At 44.7% G+C, this 21,092-nt stretch overlaps 1 protein-coding gene across 1 annotated transcript; it reads left to right on the forward strand.

Annotated features, from left to right (window-relative positions):
• The first annotated feature begins 915 nt into the window (after window positions 1–915).
• Window positions 916–10,375, forward strand: LOC135460971 (RNA polymerase II elongation factor ELL2-like). Its single transcript, XM_064737952.1, has 6 exons — window positions 916–1,017; window positions 3,847–4,044; window positions 6,073–6,197; window positions 9,496–9,667; window positions 10,109–10,153; window positions 10,277–10,375. Exons 1-6 carry the CDS (start codon window positions 916–918, stop codon window positions 10,373–10,375), a joined length of 741 nt encoding a protein of 246 aa, XP_064594022.1.
• Window positions 10,376–21,092: the final 10,717 nt, after the last annotated feature.

Genomic DNA, 21,092 nt, shown 5'->3' on the forward strand with positions numbered 1-21,092 from the left:
CCCGGCTTACCCCCAAAGCCGCTAGCGGTCTGCTCCATCAGAACGACGAACCCGGCCTCTAATACAGCTGCTCTATCAGCTGAACCCCGTTTCTAATACAGCTGCTCTATCAGCTGAACCCCATCTCTAATACAGCTGCTCTATCAGCTGAACCCATGAACCCAGACGTCTCTGGGTGGTTTACTCCCTTTCTCTCCTTCCTCCCCCCCTGGGGCCCCATACATACCGTATTCTCCTCCGCAGGCCAGCGGGTCGTTGTCTGTCCTCGCAGGTGGCAAGTTGAGACAAGCGGAGCCCCACCAGGAAAAAATCCTGGGGCGCGCCATGGAGGTCCGTCTATCCCCCCTGCCCCGCGGGGACAGAGAACTCCTGCCTTGGCTCGCCAAAATGTTTTGCGGAGAAAAGAAGAAACCTCACAACTTGTAAAAGTTGTAAAGCCCGGTATGCTTTTATTACGACGCGCGCCGGACGCAAGACTCCCCAAAAGGGCATGCGTACCCTGAAGATTTCAGACCTCCTTTTATCCCCCTTCCAAATGCATATGCATACAGTTTCACAATAAGTTCATACATATTCATCTTGCATGACACTTAGCACTAATTCTTCTTTATCCTAGGTCGGGGGCAGATTGACCTCGTGGTTTTTCTGTTTTTCTTTCTCTGTCTCCTCGCTGTCTCTGGAACGCGGCCTCTCCTTCAGCTTTAGCTCCACAGACCCTTCACCTCTCCCAGACACTTCACCTACTCTGTCTCATCTTCTCCCTTCTTCTTGATGAGGCTTGGAAGCCACAAAGGCCTAACACCCAGGAACACATTTTCCTAAGAATACATCTTTCCTAAGAAGTATTCTACATTTGCAGATTATTCAGCAGGATCAGTGTGTGTGTGGGAGCTGGAGCAGCCGAGACAGAGTGAGATGGCGGAGCTGCGGGCCTGGGCAGGATCCAGTGAGTTCCGCAGGGCCCCAATCCGCACTGCGTCCCACAGGGTCCCCACCAGCACTGCCATGCCCGTCAGGGTGAGCCAGAGGTGCCAAGAGCAAGAGGTGAGGGGCAGGTGTGGGGCTCTGTGGGTTGGCAGCGGGTGGGGGCTTGGCCATGGTGTTGGTGTCAGGTGCTGCTGAGCCCGCGGGAGCTGTTGGGCAGGGCTGGGGCCCCACTGGTGCTCCAAAGGCCCCTTTGAGGCAGCTGCCCGGGGGGAAGCGACTCACAGCAATGACACAGAGGAGGTGTCTGTGGAAGTGGGAGGTTGCTCTCAGGGATGGAAATGGATCTCAGGGATGACATAGAGGAGTCGCCAGTGATAGTCAGATACTCTCTGTGCTTCAACATTCAGGAAATTCATGCTGTGGACATGACTCATGGCCAAAATGCATGGATTTCTCACGGTTCCATGTTTGTACTATACTCAGAGAACATGTCAGGACAAAAGAAACTTCCTGAAACTATTTTTTAGTATTAGGAGTAGCATTACTTTATTCCTGGCTGCGATGCATAGTGGAGAACGGCAGCCACATGTGCACCATTTCAAAGCTTTTCTAGTTACGATACACTTTTAGTAAACAAAGAAATTAATCTTCATTGGCTCTAAATTACAGAATTCCTTCCATAGAGCAATATTCTATCTTGTATTGTGTAGTGGTATCTCCCTTTTCATGGTACTTAATCCAGAATTTTCAGTCCATTTATCATAGCATTTTAGATTTTATCTCAGCCAATTTTGCCTTCAGAATGAAGAAGGTAGATGGCTGTAGTTGTTATTATTTAAAAGTGTACTTAGGCTAATAAACATTTTAGTGATTTTTAAATTCCACTAGAATGTGACACATTCTGTACTAAATGATGAGTTCAGCCAAGCAAACCAAATTTTGTAACCTCTGACTAACCTAGGATAAACTGTTTCCATTTCACATCTATGCAAAAAATTGCATCTAGAACTGGGGAAAAGAGAAAGGGTTTTCTTGCCTGTTGAGAGTCGAAATTCAGATTGTGCAGGTGAAATTCTTCTTGGACCTTACTCCATGATGTGCTTCCATAGTGCCAAATAAATCCCAATGCAGGGTCCTGCCCTGAATTCTTGATAAACCTTTGTAAACCACGCTCATCAGGATTGTTAGCTGAGATAAGCTGGCCAGTTCAATTGTTCTCAGGCACTTGATTTCAAGGGAAACATGTGCCTAGAAATTCCAGGAATTGGGAAAGGATGACTTGCTACTTGAAGGCTTGGTTGCATTAGAGGCTAAGTGAAGGTTGCTCCTTCACAGCACTTTTTTTTGTAGCCGCCTGTTTCAGAGGGAGAGCTGTGTCAAAGCAGCCCTTCCCGGTCATGTGACCGGAAACCTTTGCAAATATAGCGCTTGTTTAAAATGAAGGGCCTAGTTAATGAGCAGTAATAAAAGTAGGCTGAAGTTTTACAGAAAATTTATTTTGGTTTTTAGACAAATGCCAGGGAGGCGTCTCACATTGGAAGTGCACAGGATGTCAAATCGTGTAACTCATTTGGAGGTATGGTTGCCTTTCATAATGTTGCTCAATGTCTGTAAGATTTTCAACTTGGTAATTGAATTCTGTAGCACATTCATTGGAAAGGGAATTTCTTGTGTTCTGAGATCTCAACCTGGAGGTGGTTTGGCCTCAGGTCAGCCTTGCAGTCTCTTGTCACGTCATTCAGCCACTGGTTTGTTTTCCTCTGAGAAAGCCTGTCTGCTCTTCCTTGTTCCCATACTGCCTGATGGGTTGGAATTTGGAGCATGGAGGTCAAGGTTTGGACAACCTTATGCACTCAATTTCACTGCTTTGGTAGCTAAGATTTTGGATTTGGAGTACCTAAGCACTGTCAATATCCAATAAATTTAATTGGGAAATTGAAAGAAAATGACCTTGAAGAAGAACCACAGAGAATTTTATAAGGTCAATATGGAAGACCATGCTTGATTTAATTTTGTCATAGTCATTAATAAGTGAATGTTGCCACATGACTACACTGGGTTCTTTCAAGGAAAGTGAAAGGAAAACATTGATGTCATCTTGCCCACAGATACCAACCTTTCCCACAAAGCACAATGTGCTTAGGAGGTGCCATTTGTATTGATCTGTTCTGAGTGCTAGTTCGCCAAGGAGCCTGGCTCCAGGCAGACACCAGGTGCACATTCCCCTTCCAGGCACTCAGTGGCGCTGCCTGCAGCAGTGAGCTGAGCCAGGCCCAGCCAGCTGCCCTGAGCAAAACAGGCTCTGACCTGGCTGTGGCTGCAGTCACATGCCTGCACGGACATCTCCGCCCCTGCAAGTGCAGCTCTTGCTCTGCCTTAGCCTAGTGCAGAGTATTTTAAGGCAGCACCATGGTGGGTTTTTGGGTGAGGCAAAACTCAACTTCTGAATTTCTCATTGGGGATGTTCTGTTTCACATGTGAGTGATGATTTGTGTGATTCTTGCTGGTGGTCTACATAGATCCTAAGGGAATACTTAACATTGAATACCTGGGGTCTGAGGACAGGCAGTAGTGAGACTTGTGGAACTTGGTGGCAATTTTGCTTTGGGCTTCCATAGAGAACTCAGGTCAGAGATGTGTTTGCTGGTAGGGTACAGGATGTCTTTACAATATGATCCATAGAGTAGCAGTTAGGGACTGGGCTTTTACATGGAATCAGAGAATATGTGAGTTCAAAGAGATCCGCAAGGATATTCAAAATCAGCTCTGTCCCCAAGAAGATCCATCATCCTTTTAAATCAACCCTTTTGCCTTCTGCCAACTCCCCATTTGACACCTCTTTTTCTTTTTTCCTTTCCTTTGGGAAAACAAGCAGATGTGAGAAGAGCCAAACCAAACTCTTCCTGTTGTGCCCCTGAGGAGAAGAGAACAAAGCCCACGAAGCCTGCAGAGAATGAACAGAAGCCTTGCAGTGCTGTTTATCGGCGACCCTACAGGGACAGGGTGATTCATTTGCTTGCTCTGAGGACTTACAAGAAGCCAGAGTTACTTGCTCGCTTGCAGAGAGATGGAGTCATGCAAAAGGACAAGGGCACCCTTTCCAAGATCCTTCAGCAGGTGAGATGGTGGAGTTTGTGCCAGCATTATTTCTGCCACACTCTTGTTTTCTTCCTACTTGTCACTTGTTGCTCTACTTTTTAAATTAGATACTGATGAACAAGTTAGGAAATGCTCCCTGTTGAATTTTTGCATCAACTTCATCCAGAGGTCTCAAGCTGCAGTTCCATGGGACTAAAAGAAAGAAAACTTCCAAACTTTTAGGGCATTGTTGTTTGCTAGAATGGCTGGTAATGAGTGACACTTTGCAGTGTTGTTGCCCTTCATGACCTATTCCATTCTCTTTCTTTTCCATGCACTGTTTAACTGCTTCATGGAGTATCTTCACAGGAGTTCCTCAATTGTGTGAAATGATTTGTCATGGTACCTAAAATTTCCTGGGAGATGTTCCAGAGCAGCGAAGTTCAGGAACTGCAGAGGCCAGCATTTCATTTGAACAGAGTTGGTGGCTTCTCTGGGATCTGTGGGGATTGCCTTCCAGGGTTGTTCCAGGCAATCTTCCATGATAAGGATGGTAGCTAAACTTTGAGCAGAAGGTTTCTTTGCTGTCATATGAATTAAATCTCGATCTTCCTTTGAACTCTTTTATTCAGTGACTTCTCCAGTGCTCCTCTGAATTCTACTGGTATATCCTTATTATAGCCAGCCATATGATATACATGCATTGAAAGATGCAGCTGTTCCGTCCTTCCTTTTTCAATATTCCCTGTTCCCCATGGCTGTGCTGAGTTATGTATGCATCAATATATCAAGTAGGAAGACTTCTTCTTTAGCTAAGAAAAAAGTGTCTTGGATCTAAGTCAAGGGAGGAAAATTCAATAGAGTTTCTGGTGATCCCACAGAGACTTTGAAGAACTCATTCTCTAAACCTGGGAAGTTTCTAGCAGGGTTTGCCAAAGGCAGTGGCAAGGCTTTTTCACCCTGAAGACATTCACAATATAATGAGAGCCATATTCTCCCATACCAACTGAAGTAGCTCATTTAGATTCCAAGGTGATTATATATTTTCAAAACTGAAGTCTTTAGACGGTAAACAATGAAAGCATTTTCTCCTGTTCCATTGCAATATTTGAGGAAATTTCTGTGGTGTCAGTGTGCTGCAGGAGATGTGAACTGCCTCAGGGTCCAGGTTTGCATTCTGAAAGTCCTGTGTGAGCAGCCTTGCAGCCTGAGATGCCTTGCTCAGGCTTTTGTGGACATCAGAGTAAGTGGGGGTTTATTTTGTATAAATCTGAAATGGGCAGTGTGAGCTTGCTGAGATGTGGTACACACACCCTTGCTTCCCTTCCAACACAACCTGAGTTCAGATTCGAAGAAGTGAATCCCTGTTTCTGGGTATCGTTGTCACTTTTACATTTCTTTTTCAGCTGTGGGCAGACAGGCATCAACACAGACCGAAATTATAAATGTTTATCATGTTTTTAAGAAGTAAAGTCAAAGTTGTGACAGATGTTGGTGGTCGTGTGTTAGATGAGTTTTTCAGTGTGTTATTGATGGAGACTTTCCCAATGGACTTTTCTGTGGAACTCTGAGCAGGTGTCAGCAGATGAAGTCTAAACCAACACTTTTGATATCAGAGGTCTTGAGGTTTTACTACCTAAATTTATCTTTTTGATTAGACTTTGTATGTGTCTTGAGAAAGATATGAACCTCATTTCTTTTCAAAGGAATACAGCAATGCCTGTGCACGGCCTTCTCATGGCAGGACTTTGCTGGAATGAACCCTGGCTCAGCCACATGATGAGGGACCTGGGCCTGACCCCCTCTCCTTACACATTGTGGCTCTCAGTGTTGTTTTCAAAGGAACTCTTGCTAGAAATGAAGGGAGTTACTTGGTTTTTTCCAATTGGTGAAACATTAATATGGCTTAAAACTCATGTGATAGAGGAAAAATCAAGCTCTCTACAAAAGGATATTAATTAGTTTTAACTGGGTGATCACAATCAGCTGTTCAGGATAAATCACATTTCTGTAGTTTGTATGAAGCAAACATAATAAAGATTTGTTTTCCTACATGTCTGCCTGTAGGTAGCCAAGTGGAATGCAAAGGATAATTCCTTCAGTCTGAAGGAACATCTGTTTCAAACCCTTCAGACTGATTGGCCTGGCTACACTGAAATAGACAGACAGAATTTGAAGTTAATACTTTCTGGGTAAGTTCAGTCTCTCAGAGAAAGGAAACCAGAAAAATCCCTAGTTAATGAAGCTTAGATTGTGAGAATATGGTGAGGTAGCAGGGACCTGCCAGGATCCTGGCCCTGCACAGTACACCATGAGAAGCACAGCAGGTGCCCAAGAGTGTTGTCCAAAGACTTCTTGAAGGTTCCTGCAGTGACCGCTGGCCTGGGGAGCCTGTTGCAGTGCTCAAGCACCCTCTGGGCCATGAATGTTTTCCTGATATCCTGCCAAAAGCTCCCTCAACTCAGCTTCATGCTGTTTGCTTGACTCCTGACACTGAAGGACTCTGTATTCCCTGCAACGAACAAATTTTGACAGTTGATATTTAGGCATTGTAACATGAAATATTGGCCCATCCATACAGAAAATCAGCTCCATCTCAGAACAGCACCAACTCCAGCCAAGCGACATCTCAGGGACCTTCTGAGAGAGACGCTCCAGCAAGACCTTCACCTCTTTTAGGCCAAGTGCTTTTCTTCTTGCCAATTGTGTTTCTCTCAAATTCCTGTTGTGGTGGCTTACCTTATGGGAACATTCTTCTTTGACTACATTCTTAAATAGTGAATTGTGCTCTAGCACCTTGAATCTATAAACACATTGGAAGCTTTCTTCAGGAGCCAATTCCCAATTTCTGCCCAGCTGGAGAAGGAAAATCTGTTCTGTGTTCCAAGTATGGGCTTAAGCTGAATCTGTCATGTGGACTGAGTCATGAGGGCAAACACACTTTTGGAAATGAAATGCTCACAGCAAAGCTGTTCTTCTAAGTTGCCTTGAACTTGGTGTGACTATTGGTTTTTCTGTCAAGTTGTATTGCCACTTTTTCAATTCTTTTCATTCTTCTGCTATACGGTGTAATAATTTTAACACTAAAATCAACAAAAGCAAGTGGAACATTCGACAACAGCTCTTTCCTCAAGAATTACAGCTCACATAGGTTTAAGATTTTGAAGAATGGCTGAGTTTTCAGAAGACTACTTTGTGTAAACAATGGCAATGGAAACTCGTTAAGAATAGAAGGATCTTGTGGGTTTTTTATGCTTGACACAAGCCCTGTAACGGAAAGTAGAGAGAAATTACAGGGATCCTGAGTGTTCCTTCCTGTTTCAGCTGACTTTTCTTTATGCCGGCTCTTTTTATGATCATGGTAATTCTTGAACATTTCTTTGGAAAGAGGGCTTCAAGGTTTTTTGTTCAATGCTTCCCAAATGCCTTTGCCAAGAGGCAAAGGGCAATTCACAAGTGCAGAGCTGTTTCCAACCCCATTTTGCCACGTTAATGAGGAGCACTGGGTTTGGCTGCAGGGTACTGGAGCCATAGTGGCAGTAAGCCCTATAGATTGGAATTGGCTTTCCTACTGACAAGAGTACAGGCACTCATTGGAACTGTGGGCCTCTGGAATTGGCGAGGAAGTGGGGATAAAAACCCGGCATGAGAAGAAATTCAGATTTCTTCTTTATTTCTCGTTAGAACCTGGTTGTTTTTCTCTTTCTTCTTTCCCTCTCTCTGTCTTTCACAAGCTGTTGTATTTCGTGAAGGTGCATCTGTTGCTGCATGACTTGAATGGCTGTGCAGATGCACCTCAGGACTTCAAATACAAATAGCTGAGCTGGGGCTAACCCTATGGGAATTCACAACTTGTAGAATACAGTGGGCATTCCCTTTTTCTAATTCCCGGAAGAGGTTATTTGGAGAATGTCATATGTGCCACATTATTAAATGTTGTTGCTGCTTCTGAGTAATTTGCTGTGAGAAGAACATCTCTGAAGGACTTTTTCAAGACTGTCCAATGGGGATCATTTCACTTTTAATGATGTCCTGGTGAAGAGTGTCAAAATTCTGCTTCTGTGCAGGAGCAAGGAAAGAGACTTCCATTGCCTCCACCTGCTCTGCAAGAAGTGACCAACCAGACTACTTGAGGTGAGTAAAAGAGCAATTTACTCTGTCCACTTTCAGTGGGCTGTAGTGTCCAGCTCTTTCCTGTGCTGCAAGGATGATTTTGAGTAGGTTTAGTTGTGCCTGGAAGGCTCAGAGCAGAGAAGAACACAGAGGTGGGTTAGGCCCGGACGGGCCCTCCCTTCCTGCAGTGCAGTTGCACAGGCTCAGCTGCAGCAGTGGTGCTGCACCCTCTGATCGAATTTGCACTGCAGGAGGGGAGGGAGAAGTGTGTGTGGTGAAACACTGGAAATTGCTGCCAGCTTGTGTGAGAGCAGGGATGTTGTCAAGGGCAGTCAGGCCTCCTGCAGCTCTGGGGCCCTGGGGCAGCTGGGGCCTTTGGAGCAGGTGCGGCAGGGCCCTGGCTCACATTGCTCCGGTGCCTCCCAAAATATTGCAAGGCATCTGGAATTTTCTTTTCAAACTTATCCTGCACACTAGTCAGGTGCATCCAGCCTTGGGTGCATCCTTGACACAAGTTGTTTTCAGATCTGGTACTGAGTTTCAACTTGTTAAAAATTTACACAGGACGGTCTGAAATGTTTAATGCCATGTGAATGGTGCTAGTTTCATCCAAAAGGAACAAGACTTCAGGGTGAGAGGAGCAGAAGCATTGGTGTGAGTGTGTTGGGATGTGGCGTCTATTTTTCTCATTTTCGCTGCGTGTTGAATTTGTATCATGCGCTTGGTAAACCTCATGCTTTTTGATTTGAGGGAGAAGGGAATGAAGAAGGTTTGACTCCCATCAGTGGCTTTAGGCATTAATGAATTTTCCCCTCTTTAGGTGTGGTTTGTGTAGGAGGTGTAGTTCCAGGTTGATCTAGAGATTGTTTTAGTGGCTGTGTTACAAATGCTTCAGTTCCATGGTCACTGATGTACCTGGTGTCTGCTTGAAGAATCAAATATTATCATTAATACTGTTTTGTCATTATCATCAATACTTTTTCCTACAGGGGAAGAGATTCTAATTTAGTAATGTATCTCCTCTTTCTAAAGCTTCTGTGGTTTTTTGTCCTTTGACATTTAATTTGAGGGTAAATGTTTTGTGAGTGTGCTCCAGTTGCTAATGAACAAAACCTCTACAATGTAAACTATAAGGAACTAAGTGTCATAGAAATGGGACAGATTCCTAGAGTTACGTGACTGCATTCTCTTGAAGTACATGAGCTTGAAAGTAGAAACTCTCAGTCCCAGACCATCAGACTCAAAGCTTGGGTGTCTGTGTTTGATATTACCCTGTGTTTGGTCTAAAAAGTACACCTGTGTTTTAATGAGTAGAAACATACTAGAATGTTCACTTAGAGTTCGCTCCTAGAAAAAGGGTCTCATTTTTCCCATTAGAAAATATGTAGCCATTGTCTCCTTGGAGCAACGCCAGCGCTACAAGGATGACTTTAATGCAGAGTATGAGGAATACCGGAATTTACACTCTGTGATTGACAAGACCACAAAGAAGTTCAAACAGTTTCAGGAGCAATGGAAGTCTCTGACTCCAGGCTCTGAAGCCTATCAGGTAAAGAAAGATAAAACCATGAAGACTGTGCTTCATCATCACAGCAGTGTTTTGGATTCCCTGGAGCTGCTTAGTGAGAGAAAGGGAGCCTGTGGAATTGGCAGATATGCTCAGACACTGCTTGGGCTGCGTCTGATTTTTGTCAGACCTTCCCTCAAAATGCCTTTTTTGAGCTGTCTGTGAAGAAACAGTAAGGAGAGAGGTGTGGCAATCAGAGTCTTAGAGCATAGGCTCTTTCTGTTGCCTATTGAGTGGCTTAATTGCAGATCTTGGATGACGCTTGGAGATGAAGATTAGTTTTTGCAAACGTCCGAGAAGAGTGGTGGCTGACAGAGAAGAAAATGTCTAGATTCAGACTGAATGAACTTCTAGTGTTTTGACAAGGCTTTCATTTTTTGGAGGTGGTGAAACATTCCTCATAACTTTTTTTTTCTCTTGTAGAGGCTGCATGATCCAATCCTAGCAGATTATCAGCAGTTACAACAGGTACGTGTGACACCAGAGCTGCAGGGTCACGGTTTGCCTCAAGGCTTTTCTAAAGCAAAGGACATTAGACTCTAGACTCTGCAGAAGTGTTTGCATGCCCTAATTTTGCTTTCTCCTTCACAGGGTAGCCCCAGCTACTCTGAAATGAAGAGCAGGTGCCTGTACCTCCACAAAAAGCTGGCCCATATTCAGAGGCGCATTTCTGAATATGACCAGCAGTGAGTGGAGTCCTGGCACCAGACATCTGCTTCAGCCTCGTGACATCTGTGAACTCTGAATTTCTCATTTCAACAAGAGGATTAGATTTTAGGATTGTTTAAGTTAGTATTGAACCGTAGGTTTGTTTAGTATTTAGTAGATTATTTCTTAAAAGTGTAGGATTAATTCAAAGAAATTTAGTAAGTTTAAGAATTTGAAAGATGATAGTATTGAACTTCAAGAATAAAGAAATCTCACTTTTGGTAATTCCTTCTGTCATTGTGGCTTGTATCATATTTGGAGTGGGTTTCTTCTGCTCAGTCCTGTTTTTCAAGACTTAAGTTTGTCCACTGAAATAAATTTATCAGTAGAGGGTGGAAGCCCACTACCTGTACTACGAAATTATGCACTTTTTAGGAAAGCATTGCAGCAAATAGAAATTGTTCATGATAAGCATGGGGTTGTTTTTTGACCTTTGCTCTTAATGCAAACTCTTTGCCAAAGCTCTCAAAGGCATTGAAGTTTGTACAATCCCGTCCCCAAACGACCTTGTTCAGAACAGGGTTACAGAGGAGTGCACAGGGGCTGCTCTAAGGTGTCAGCTGAAGCAGCTCTCGGGACTGCTTGTAAATCATGGCCTCACCTTGTCAGTGAGCCAAGGAATATCCAGATCTTTGCAAGTGTTTGTATTGAGCCCAACATGGTGCAAAGCACCAGGACTCACTCAGAAGGCTGTTTAGACTTATTTATCTAAGGAAGATGTTGCTTTTACAGTTTTACAAGGTGCTTACATTTATTTAACCAACATATACACTGCCCAGCTGTGACAAAGAAGATACAACGCTTTCTGCAGGAGCCACGCCACAGTGTAAAGCAATCACAGTCCAGATCTTTTTGCCTACACTTTTTTCTCTCTCTTTCTTCATATTGTCATGGTGATAACCTTGGAAATTCCTTGAGAGAGATATGAGGCTTCCTTATCTTCAAGAAGCCTTTGCTGGCTCAGCAGAAGAGCACAGAAATGCCTTTCCGCCCTGCAAGAGTTTTGTAAAACACGTGGAGAAGTGTTTGGGGCAAGGTATTTCAATGGGTTTTAAAGAGAAATGGGGCTCAAGTGTCCCTTCAAGACCTCAATGAGTTTTGTAGCTTTGTCCAAACTAGTCTGTCAGAACCAGCCTTTCTAGAGAGTTACAGATGCTGATTCCTGCACACACCTATGGGGACTTTTAAGTCTAGTCGTTTTCCTAAATTTCCTGCCATTTATTAATTCAGCTGAAAAGGAAGACATGTTACCAACAAAGTCATAATCTTCTTTTAGGAAAGGATATGAAATTGCATGAAGGAGGACAATATTTGGGAACACTGAAAGGTGGCTGTGAATGCCCTTTTCTTCCTTAGAGAGTGTTCTACAAATTCCTCAATGGCATCCAAGCCAGCGATATGGAGTCCCCATGCCTGAGAGATCTGGGGGTGTTTTGTGATTGAACAGCTGAGCCATCGTTGCCCTTCTGCTCTCCTTCAAGGGAAGTTCAACAAAATGTCACCTCTTAAACCCGGAGACTTGGATGCATTTTTGCTTGGGTCAGGGGTTGCTCCTGCAGCTCTGCAGTGCAGCAGCCCCAGGAACACTGCTGTGGGGGACATGGGGTGAATTGTGCTGGGAGCCTCCTCTTGGCCTGGTGGCTGCTGCTGGTTGATAGAGCATGCAGGAATGCTGGTGGTGAGGGTGGGCTGAGAGTGAGGATTTTTCATAGTTACCCCTTCATGATTCATCTTACCTTTTATGACATTTCTTCTAACTAATTCTACACGGCACAAAAAGGTTTTATTTTCATGCTTTAACAAATTGAGTCTTCAAATTCTTGTCTATATTTTCCCCTCCAGTTCCTTATGTGTTGGGGCTGGCATTTCTTGTGGGAAGGTCTATCAATGTACTGGTCCCATCCCCTTTAATTGCTGCAGGAGTGCGTGGGAACGCTTGAAATGGTCCTGTCCACTTTTGCTTAAGTGCCTTGTTGCTGTGCTTTCTGGCATAAGACACAGTCTCCAGGTTGATGAGGATATACCTGATAATCCAAAGCAACCAGGGATGGTCACACCAGAAACCTGCGCAAAACTGAGAGCACTATTCACAAAGATAATAAAAACTGTCTTAAATTTTCCTTTCCTATCATATGACTTTCTCTTGAAAGGATTGCAATTTGGTATTGTCTTCCATAGAGCATTTTCTATGGCCTCATGTTTTCTTTAGAAGCCATGTGAATTCTGATCCTCAATAGTGCAAGGGGAAGCTCTTGTGGTGTCCAGGTTCAGAGCAACTTTGGGGAAGAATCCCCCAAAGGAGCTCCGGTGGGAAAAGCAGATCCAATCGGCCACTCCCCCCAACTGGTCCGGGAAGGAAAAGTACCTCCTTGGAGAAAGGTGGAAAAAACCTGTTTATTAAACAATAAAACCAAAACAATATCAAACAACGAGAGCCCTTGCCACTCTAAAAGAGATGACAAACTGAGAAAAACCCTGGGTTCAAGCAGCAGCTCACTCAGTCTCTCATCAGTCTTTCAGGTGCTGCAATTGTCTCAGGTCGGGCCTGGCCCGGTGGGCCCCAGGTGCAGCTGCTGGTGCTCTCCTGGGTGCTCAGTTCAGAGCAGTTTCATGAGGTCAAAATAAAAAGGGAAAAAAACAGTCCAGGGAACTTCTTTGCCTCAGCTAGCTGAAAACTAAGTATAAAGCAAAAGAAGAGCTCTGTCCCGCTGTCTGTCCACAGACAACACAGGCAGGAGCAGGAATGTGGCGGAGTGAGTGCAGCGTCTGAAAACAAACTATGCGCTTCCTCTCTCCCCGCCTTCACTCTCTGGAACACTCTTAAAGGTACAAAAATTATTATGATTCAACATAAACAGAATGAAACGACTAGGGATAAAAGCATCATATAGTCAACCCAGGACATATGGTCACTTCAATGACTTTTCCAGGAAACATTAACTCATTTCTGGTTTTGGACTCAGATTTGGTCTCAGCCTTGCTGCTGGGGCATGACCTCCAAGGGCTAAGTGGGCCCCATTTACCTGGCAGTGTTTCACATAAATTTTGCTTGGTTAATGAAATGAGACTCCCTATCTGATGACATTCCAAAAGGAATCCCTAGTCTTAGTAGTATTTCTTTGATTTTTACTAGAGGTACTTCTTTAGCTCTGTTTGGTGTGACAATGAAAAAGTTCTGGCCATGCAGAGAAGACCTAAGAAGTTTTACTCTTCTTGCTGAGCTAAATCAGAAAAATGCCATTGGCATTAATCTCTTGCACTACTTCCCTGGTTCGGGATCCCTAAGAGTAGTCTTTTGTAAAATTCTGCATTCATCTGTAAGGAGCTTTTGCATTTAAGTTGTCACAGTCCCTGTCAGCCTAACATGAAGTAGCTGCCTTTCCAAATTGTCTCCTGAACCTCCAATACCCCAATGGGTTTCTTTATCTTTGTCTTCTTCAGTTTGATTCATTACTGCTTGAGGCACTCTAACGTGTTGTTTTGTTGCTATCCACCACCCTTCAGGACTAAATCAAATGTTTAAGAATTTTGTTGAATGATTGTTTTCATCATGGTGTTCTAGGTCTGATCTGGAAAGGTTCACAATTTTGAAAGAATTGCCAACAAGCTGCTTTGTTCTGCCACCTCTGCAGCAGTTTGTTCTGCTCATCAGTCTCCTGGGCTTGCCTGAACAGGTGAGCTTTGCAGTGCATTATTGCTGTTACAGGAGGGTAGTGGATGCTCCCAAATATTTCCCTATTGGGCTGGATATGCTGATGCCTTGCAGAAGGGTTGAGGAACACAGCAGGGTTCAAGGCAGTAGTTGGCTTTAGCACCACGCCTTTTTTTCCAGTAGTACCCCCTGTTACTTTTGGAAAAACCAGTGAGCTCCTTTTTACTCTATGTGCCAGCATAACCATGTGCGGCACATAAACGGACTTTTTGTTTCTCAGGTATTTTCAAACTGATTCTACCAATCAGGACAGTGGTGGCTCCTGCTCTGAGGTGCTCTGGTTATCCCTTGGATACAATCTTTAATTGTTTGTTAAGGAATGCGCTCTTTTGCACTGGCTTCTATTGCTGGCCACAGGTTTAGCTACAAAATCATGAACAGGATGGGACAGCTGAGGAATGCGCCTCCAACTGTTTATTTTCCAGCATCAATCTCATTCCATGGTTATGACAATGGGAAGATGCCAGCAGCTCACATCCCCAGCAGCAGAGGAGGAACTCAATTATAGAACTCGCTTTAAAATGTTTTTAGACTAGTCACACAGAACAAAACCATATTGACACTAGCTCTATCCAACCACTTCAAGCACCCGTACCTTTAGGTAAAACAGTATTTTCAAATACAATACCTACTTGTAAGCCCTTAAACACTATGCACAGAGGTCCATTATTAAGCTTAGAAGTTCCTCATATCTTGCTGGATATACTTTTCTGTAGCTAGTGATATAGACAAGACAAGCATTAATATACAGACCATTGTTTTATTTGTCCTGACTTTCCACATCTCATATAACTTTTCTGCTGACAAATCCCATGGCTACTGCTTGGCTCTAAGTGCAGTTCTGCTGTTTCTGAGGCCTGCCTTTTGCAGCTTTCCCAAAACACTCTGAATTTAGGGATTCCCACAGCTTCTTTCCTGCATTCCCAGTCTTTGAGCTAAATATGGGGCTAATATACATGGCAAAGTTGCCCATGTATGAAGAGTGTGAAAGATTCAGCGAAATCTGGTAACTCCAGAGCAGGGGCTGTCATCAGTGTCTTTTTAAGATATGGAAAGGCTGTCTAACATGCCAGAGTCCAGTGTAATACCTCCTTGGATGCCTTTCAGGGTCAATACAAAGGCATTTCCCGAAGTCCACAACTGGGTATTCATAACCAGCACAATCCAGTCATTCCCAAAAATGGGTACAGTTGTTTTACAGATGTCGGCTCTGGTGTTTGACAAATTGCTTCTTTCCTTTCTGTCCCTAAACCACACTGTCCTTGTGAGTGTGGCAGTGAGGGAAGCAGACATGGGCAGATATGGACATGGTCTTGAAGACAAAGATAAAATTTTGTGACATGGAAAATGAGATTTGGATGGCAATATTCAAGCTATTTTCAATGCCATGCTCTTATTGTTTTTCGCTGTTATGGCGGGACAAGGGTTTCGTTAGTTCCAGCTGACTGAAATCAGGACTAAGCTTGGGTATAGGGGATATGAAAACCAAACCACTCTAAGCTGAATGTGAAATATTTTTCCAGATGCATCAGTAATTTCAATGGCCACCTGCAGTCAGCACAACTGTCAGCCTGTAGTTGTGTTCATGGTGATCCCTGGCCTTTCCAAGTCAGCTCCTCCTGCAGAGCACATGGGGGCCTGGGCATGCTGCTGCCTTGTTTCCTTTGAGGAGACTGGGATGAGGCAAGGCGGGAGAGTTGTGTCAAAGAGATGATATTTGAGTGATCGTGTACGTGCTGGAAGCCTCACAGACTGACGGGCCCATGACAGGATCATCCAGAGCTGGCAGGGCTGCTCCTTGGTGGCCTGTTAGACGTGTTGAGCTGCTCCTTTGTCTCAGAGAGAGGCAAGTGCAGCACTTTTGTTCAGAAACACTTCATTAGTCCTTTTTGCTAATGAAGTGCTTGCACAGCTGCAGCTACTGGTGTTGTTCGGATGCCCCTTTCAGCACTTGGGAATGAGGCGAGTCAGTGATGTGACAGGGCAGGGCATTCCCTACCTGTGCCCATTGTGAAATCTTGCTGTTCCCACTGTGTCATGTCCCGCTCCTCAGTGACATCCCAGCCAGCCTGGCACATGGAACTCCCTGTTTCCAAGGACACGTGGCCATTGTCACCGGCACAGGGCAGGACCTCTCAGAGCCTTTGGCTGCTGCAGCGAGAGCGGGGGTGTCAGAGCAAGAGAGAGCGTTGTTCCAACTTGGCTGGTTGCAGCACCCATTTTTCAAGAGCCCAATCCAGCCACAGAGTGGAGGTAATTATTTACAGTTCTGTGCAGAAAGGGTGGCTGAGGGACAAATTCACAAAGCCAGCACCACAAGAACCCAGTGTTTGAGTATTTATACATTTGATGAGAGAAAGAGATTAGTGTTCATTGACAGCAAGTTCCTTAATTCTCTCCTTAGTGAGTATTCTGTCTGGTGTTGGGTAATGAACCTCTCTCTTTTAATGCTCATTATTCTGCATACTCAGTCTCTCCCTTCTTCTTCTTAGTGAGAGGTCTCTTGAGTGGGTTGCCATAGTCTGCCCCTGCTGGAATGGCCATTTACCCTGGTGGAACTGATTAAGCACAGTTGCTGTATTGGCTTTATCAGTTTCTTCCTTTTTTCAGGGGAGCCTCCAAATGTCCTTGTGCCCATTAATTCTGCATTCTTTCTGTCCACCATCGATGGGTGCATACTTCTTCCCAAGCCTTGCTGACTGCCCTGTGTCTGAGGTCACATATGCCTGTAGAGCCCTGCACCTCAACAAGGCAATTCAGGCAAGAAGTCACCTGCCTTTCCAAGGCCTGGCCATCACTTCCAGCTAGTTGGTTACTTCTTGTTTCATGGGAGTCATCTCCCCTCTCGTTGATGAGCCTTGAAAGGCTCAAGAGCCAAACATCTAGCAACAATAGAAGTATTCTACATTCGCAGATTGTTCAGCAGGATCAGTGTGTGTGTGGGTGCTGGAGCAGCCGAGGCAGAGGGGGATGGCGGAGCTGCGGGCCTGGGCAGGATCCAGTGAGTTCCGCAGGGCCCCAAGCCGCACTGCGTCCCACAGGGTCCCCACCAGCACTGCCATGTCCGTCAGGGTGAGCCAGAGGTGCCAAGAGCAAGAGGTGAGGGGCAGGTGTGGGGCTCTGTGGGTTGGCAGCGGGTGGGGGCTTGGCCATGGTGTTGGTGTCAGGTGCTGCTGAGCCCGCGGGAGCTGTTGGGCAGGGCTGGGGCCCCACTGGTGCTCCAAGGGCCCCTTTGAGGCAGCTGCCCGGGGGGAAGCGACTCACAGAGATGACACGGAGGAGGTGTCTGTGGAAGTGGGAGGTTCGCTGATGGAAGTGGCTCTCAAGGACGACACTGAGGAACTTCCAGTGCAAGTCTGATATTCTCCATGCTGTGACACTCGGGAAATTCATGCTGTTGGCATAGCTCGTGGCTAAAATGTATGGATTTCTCATGGTTCCACATTTGTATTGCACTCTCAATCATATCTGGGTAAAGGAAACTCTCTAACAGTATTATCTACAATTAGGAGGATGTACTACTGTATTTCTGGCTGTGATGCATAGTGGAGAACTCCAGACTCATGAGCATCACTTTCAAAGCTTTTCCACCTAGTGATACATTTTTATCAAAGAAAGAAATTAATCCTTATTGCTTCCTGCAGCTCCATTAGGTAATATTCTATCTTCTATTTGGTATGGAGTTGTCCCTTCTCATGGCAATTACTTCACAAATTTCAGTCCATTATCATAGCCTTTTAGATTTTATCTCAGCCAATTTTGCCTTCATAATGAAGCAGCTGGATGGCCGTAGCTGTTTCTGTTTAACAATGTGCTTAGGCTGACAAACATTTTAGTGATTTTTACCCTCAACCGGAATGTGACACATTCTGCACTAAAGGATGAGTTCAGCCAAGCAACCCAAATTTTATTGTATCTGGCTGGCGGTTTCATGCATGTTGAGAGTTGAAATTCAGATTGTGCAGATGAAATTCTTCTCAGAGCTGGCCCTGTGATGTTCTTCCACAGTGCCAAGTCAATCCCAGTGTGGGGTCCTGCCATGAATTCTTGATTGTTTTGTGCAGCACTCTCACCAGGATTGTTAGCTGAGTCATGTCGGCCAGTTCAATTGTACTGAAGCACTTGATTTGAAGGGGAAGCCTGTGCCTAGAAATTCCATCATCTGGGGAAAGGATGACTTGCTACTTGAAGGCTTGGTTGAATGAGAGGCTAAGTGAGGGTGGCTCTCTCAGGGCACTTTTGTAGCTGACTGCCTTCAGAGGGAGAGCTGTGTCAAAGAGCCCTTTCTGGTGATGTGAAAGCAAACCTGTGCAAATAGAGTTCTTGTTGAAAATGCAGGGCGTAGTTAATCATCAGTGATGGAGATGAGGCTGAAAATTTTACCGAGAATTTTTTTCTCCTTTTAGCAAAATGCCAGTGAGGTGTCACACAATGGAAATGTTCAACGTGTCAAATCGTGTAACCCACTTGGAGGTATGGTTGGCTTTCATATTTTGCTTAACATCTGTAAGAGTTTCAATTAGTAACACATTTTTGTAGCATATTCATTGGAAAGGGGATCTCAAGTGTTCTGAGCTCTTATCTGGAGGTGGTTTGGCCTCAGGTCAGTCTTGCAGTCTCTTGGTGCTGCATTCAGCCACTGGTTTGTTTTTCCCTGAGAAAGCCTGCCTGTCCTTCCTTGTTCCCATACTGCTTGATGGGTTGGAATTTGGAGCATGGAGGTCAAGTTTTGGACTTCCTTATACATATTAACTCACAGACTTGGTAGATAAGATTTGGAGTTTGGAACACCTAGGCTCTTTCGTTATCCATTAAATTTAATTGGAAACTAAAAGAAAATGACCATGAGGCAGTGGCACCAAGAATCTCATCAGGTCAATATGGAATACCATGCTTGATTGAATTGTTTGTCTTCGTCGTTGATAAGTGAATGTTGCCACAATACTACACTGGGTTCTTTTCCAGGAAAGTGAAAGGAAAATATTGATGTCATCTTGCCCACAGATTCCAACATTTCCCTTCAAATCACAATGTGCTTTGGAGGTGCCATTTGTATTGATCTGTTCTGAGTGCTGTTTCGCCAAGGAGCCTGGCTCCAGGCAGACACCAGGTGCACATTCCCCTTCCAGGCACTCAGTGGCGCTGCCTGCAGCAGTGAGCTGAGCCAGGCCCAGCCAGCTGCCCTGAGCAAAACAGGCTCTGACCTGGCTGTGGCTGCAGTCACTTGCCTGCAGGGACATCCCTGCCCCTGCAAGTGCAGCTCTTGCTCTGCCTTAGCCTAGTGCAGAGCATTTTAAGGCAGCATCATGGTGGCTTTTGGCAGAGACAAAACTCAACTTCTGAATTTCTCATTTGGGCCATTTTTTTTCAAATGTGAGTGATGATTTGTGTGATTCTTGGTGGTGGTCTTCACAGATCCTGAGGGAATATTTCCCATTCAACCCTTTGGGTTTTAGGACAGGCAGTAGTGATATAGTTGTTGAAGTGGGTGGCAATTTAGCTTTGGCTGGCACAGAGAAACTCAGGTGAGACAGGTCTGGTTGCTGGTAGGGTACAGGGTGCCTTTGCAATATGATCCATACAGTACCAGTGAGGGACGGGGCTTTGTCAGAGAAGCAGAGTATGCTGTGTTGGAAGGGATCCACAAGGATATTCCAAAACACCTCTGTCCCCAGGAAGATCCATCATCCTTTTAAATCAACTCTTTTGCCTTCTGCCAACTCCCCATTTGACACCTCTTTTTCTTTTTTCCTTTCCTTTGGGAAAACAAGCAGATGTGAGAAGAGCCAAACCAAACTCTTCCTTTTATGCCCCTGAGGAGAAGAGAACAAAGCCCACGAAGCCTGCAGAGAATGAACAGAAGCCTTGCAGTGCTGTTTATCGGCGACCCTACAGGGACAGGGTGATTCATTTGCTTGCTCTGAGGACTTACAAGAAGCCAGAGTTACTTGCTCGCTTGCAGAGAGATGGAGTCATGCAAAAGGACAAGGGCACCCTTGCCAAGATCCTTCAGCAGGTGAGATTGTGGAGTTTGTGCCAGCATTATTTCTGCCACACTCTTGTTTTCTTCCTACTTGTCACTTGTTGCTCTACTTTTTAAATTAGATACTGATGAACAAGTTAGGAAATGCTCCCTGTTAAATTTTTGCATCAACTTCATCCAGAGGTCTCAAGCTGCAGGTCCATGGGACAAAAAGAAAGAAAACTTCCAAACTTTTAGGGTATTGTTGTTTGCTAGAATGGCTGACAATGAGCGACAGTTTGTAATGTTGATGCTCCTCATGCCTTATTCCATTCTCTTTCTATTCCGTGCACTGTTTACCTGCTTCATGGAGTATCTTCTCAGGGGCTCCTTGATTCTCTGAAATGGTTTGTCATGACACTTAAAATTTCTGGGAGATGTTCCAGAGCAGAGAAGTTCAGGAACTGCAGAGGCCAGCATTTCATTTGAACAGTGTTGGTGACCTCTCAATGGTACTTGGCTTCTCCGGGATCTGTGTGGATTGCCTTCCAGACAAGGGTGTTCCAGGCAAATCCTCCATGATAAAGATGGTAGCCAAACTTCGAGCAGATTCTTTGGTGTCACGTGGTTTAAATCTTCATCTTCCTTGGAACTCTTTTGTTCAGTAACTTCTCCAGTGCTCCTCTGAATTCCACGCTTGTTTCCCTATTACCGCCAACAATAGAATGCACACACCTTGAAAGATGCAGTGGTTCTTTCCTTCCTTTTTTAATGTTCGCTGTTCCCCATGGATGTGCTGAGTTATGTATGCATTAATATATCAAGTAGGAACATCTCCTTTTCAGTGAGGAAAACAGAGTCTGGGAACCTAGTTAAGAGAGGAAAATTCAACATGCATACAGTTTCCGTTGATCCCACAGTGACTTTGAAGAACTCATTCCCTAAACCTGGGAAGTTTCTTGCTGGGTTTGCCCAGGGCAGTGGTGGGGCTTGTTGACCATGAATAGATTCACAATATAATGAGA

This window comes from Zonotrichia leucophrys, unplaced genomic scaffold, assembly GCF_028769735.1.
Source record: "Zonotrichia leucophrys gambelii isolate GWCS_2022_RI unplaced genomic scaffold, RI_Zleu_2.0 Scaffold_138_119289, whole genome shotgun sequence".
In the NCBI taxonomy this organism is placed as follows: Eukaryota; Metazoa; Chordata; class Aves; order Passeriformes; family Passerellidae; genus Zonotrichia; species Zonotrichia leucophrys.

Excerpts from the sequence above, each read along its gene's own strand:
- LOC135460971 (XM_064737952.1), top strand. The coding sequence starts at position 916 with ATGGCGGAGCTGCGGGCCTGGGCAGGATCCAGTGAGTTCCGCAGGGCC. Across the intron at positions 6,198-9,495 it reads TTGAAGTTAATACTTTCTGG|AAAATATGTAGCCATTGTCT; the intron begins GTAAGTTCAGTC and ends TTTTCCCATTAG. Across the intron at positions 10,154-10,276 it reads ATTATCAGCAGTTACAACAG|GGTAGCCCCAGCTACTCTGA; the intron begins GTACGTGTGACA and ends TCTCCTTCACAG.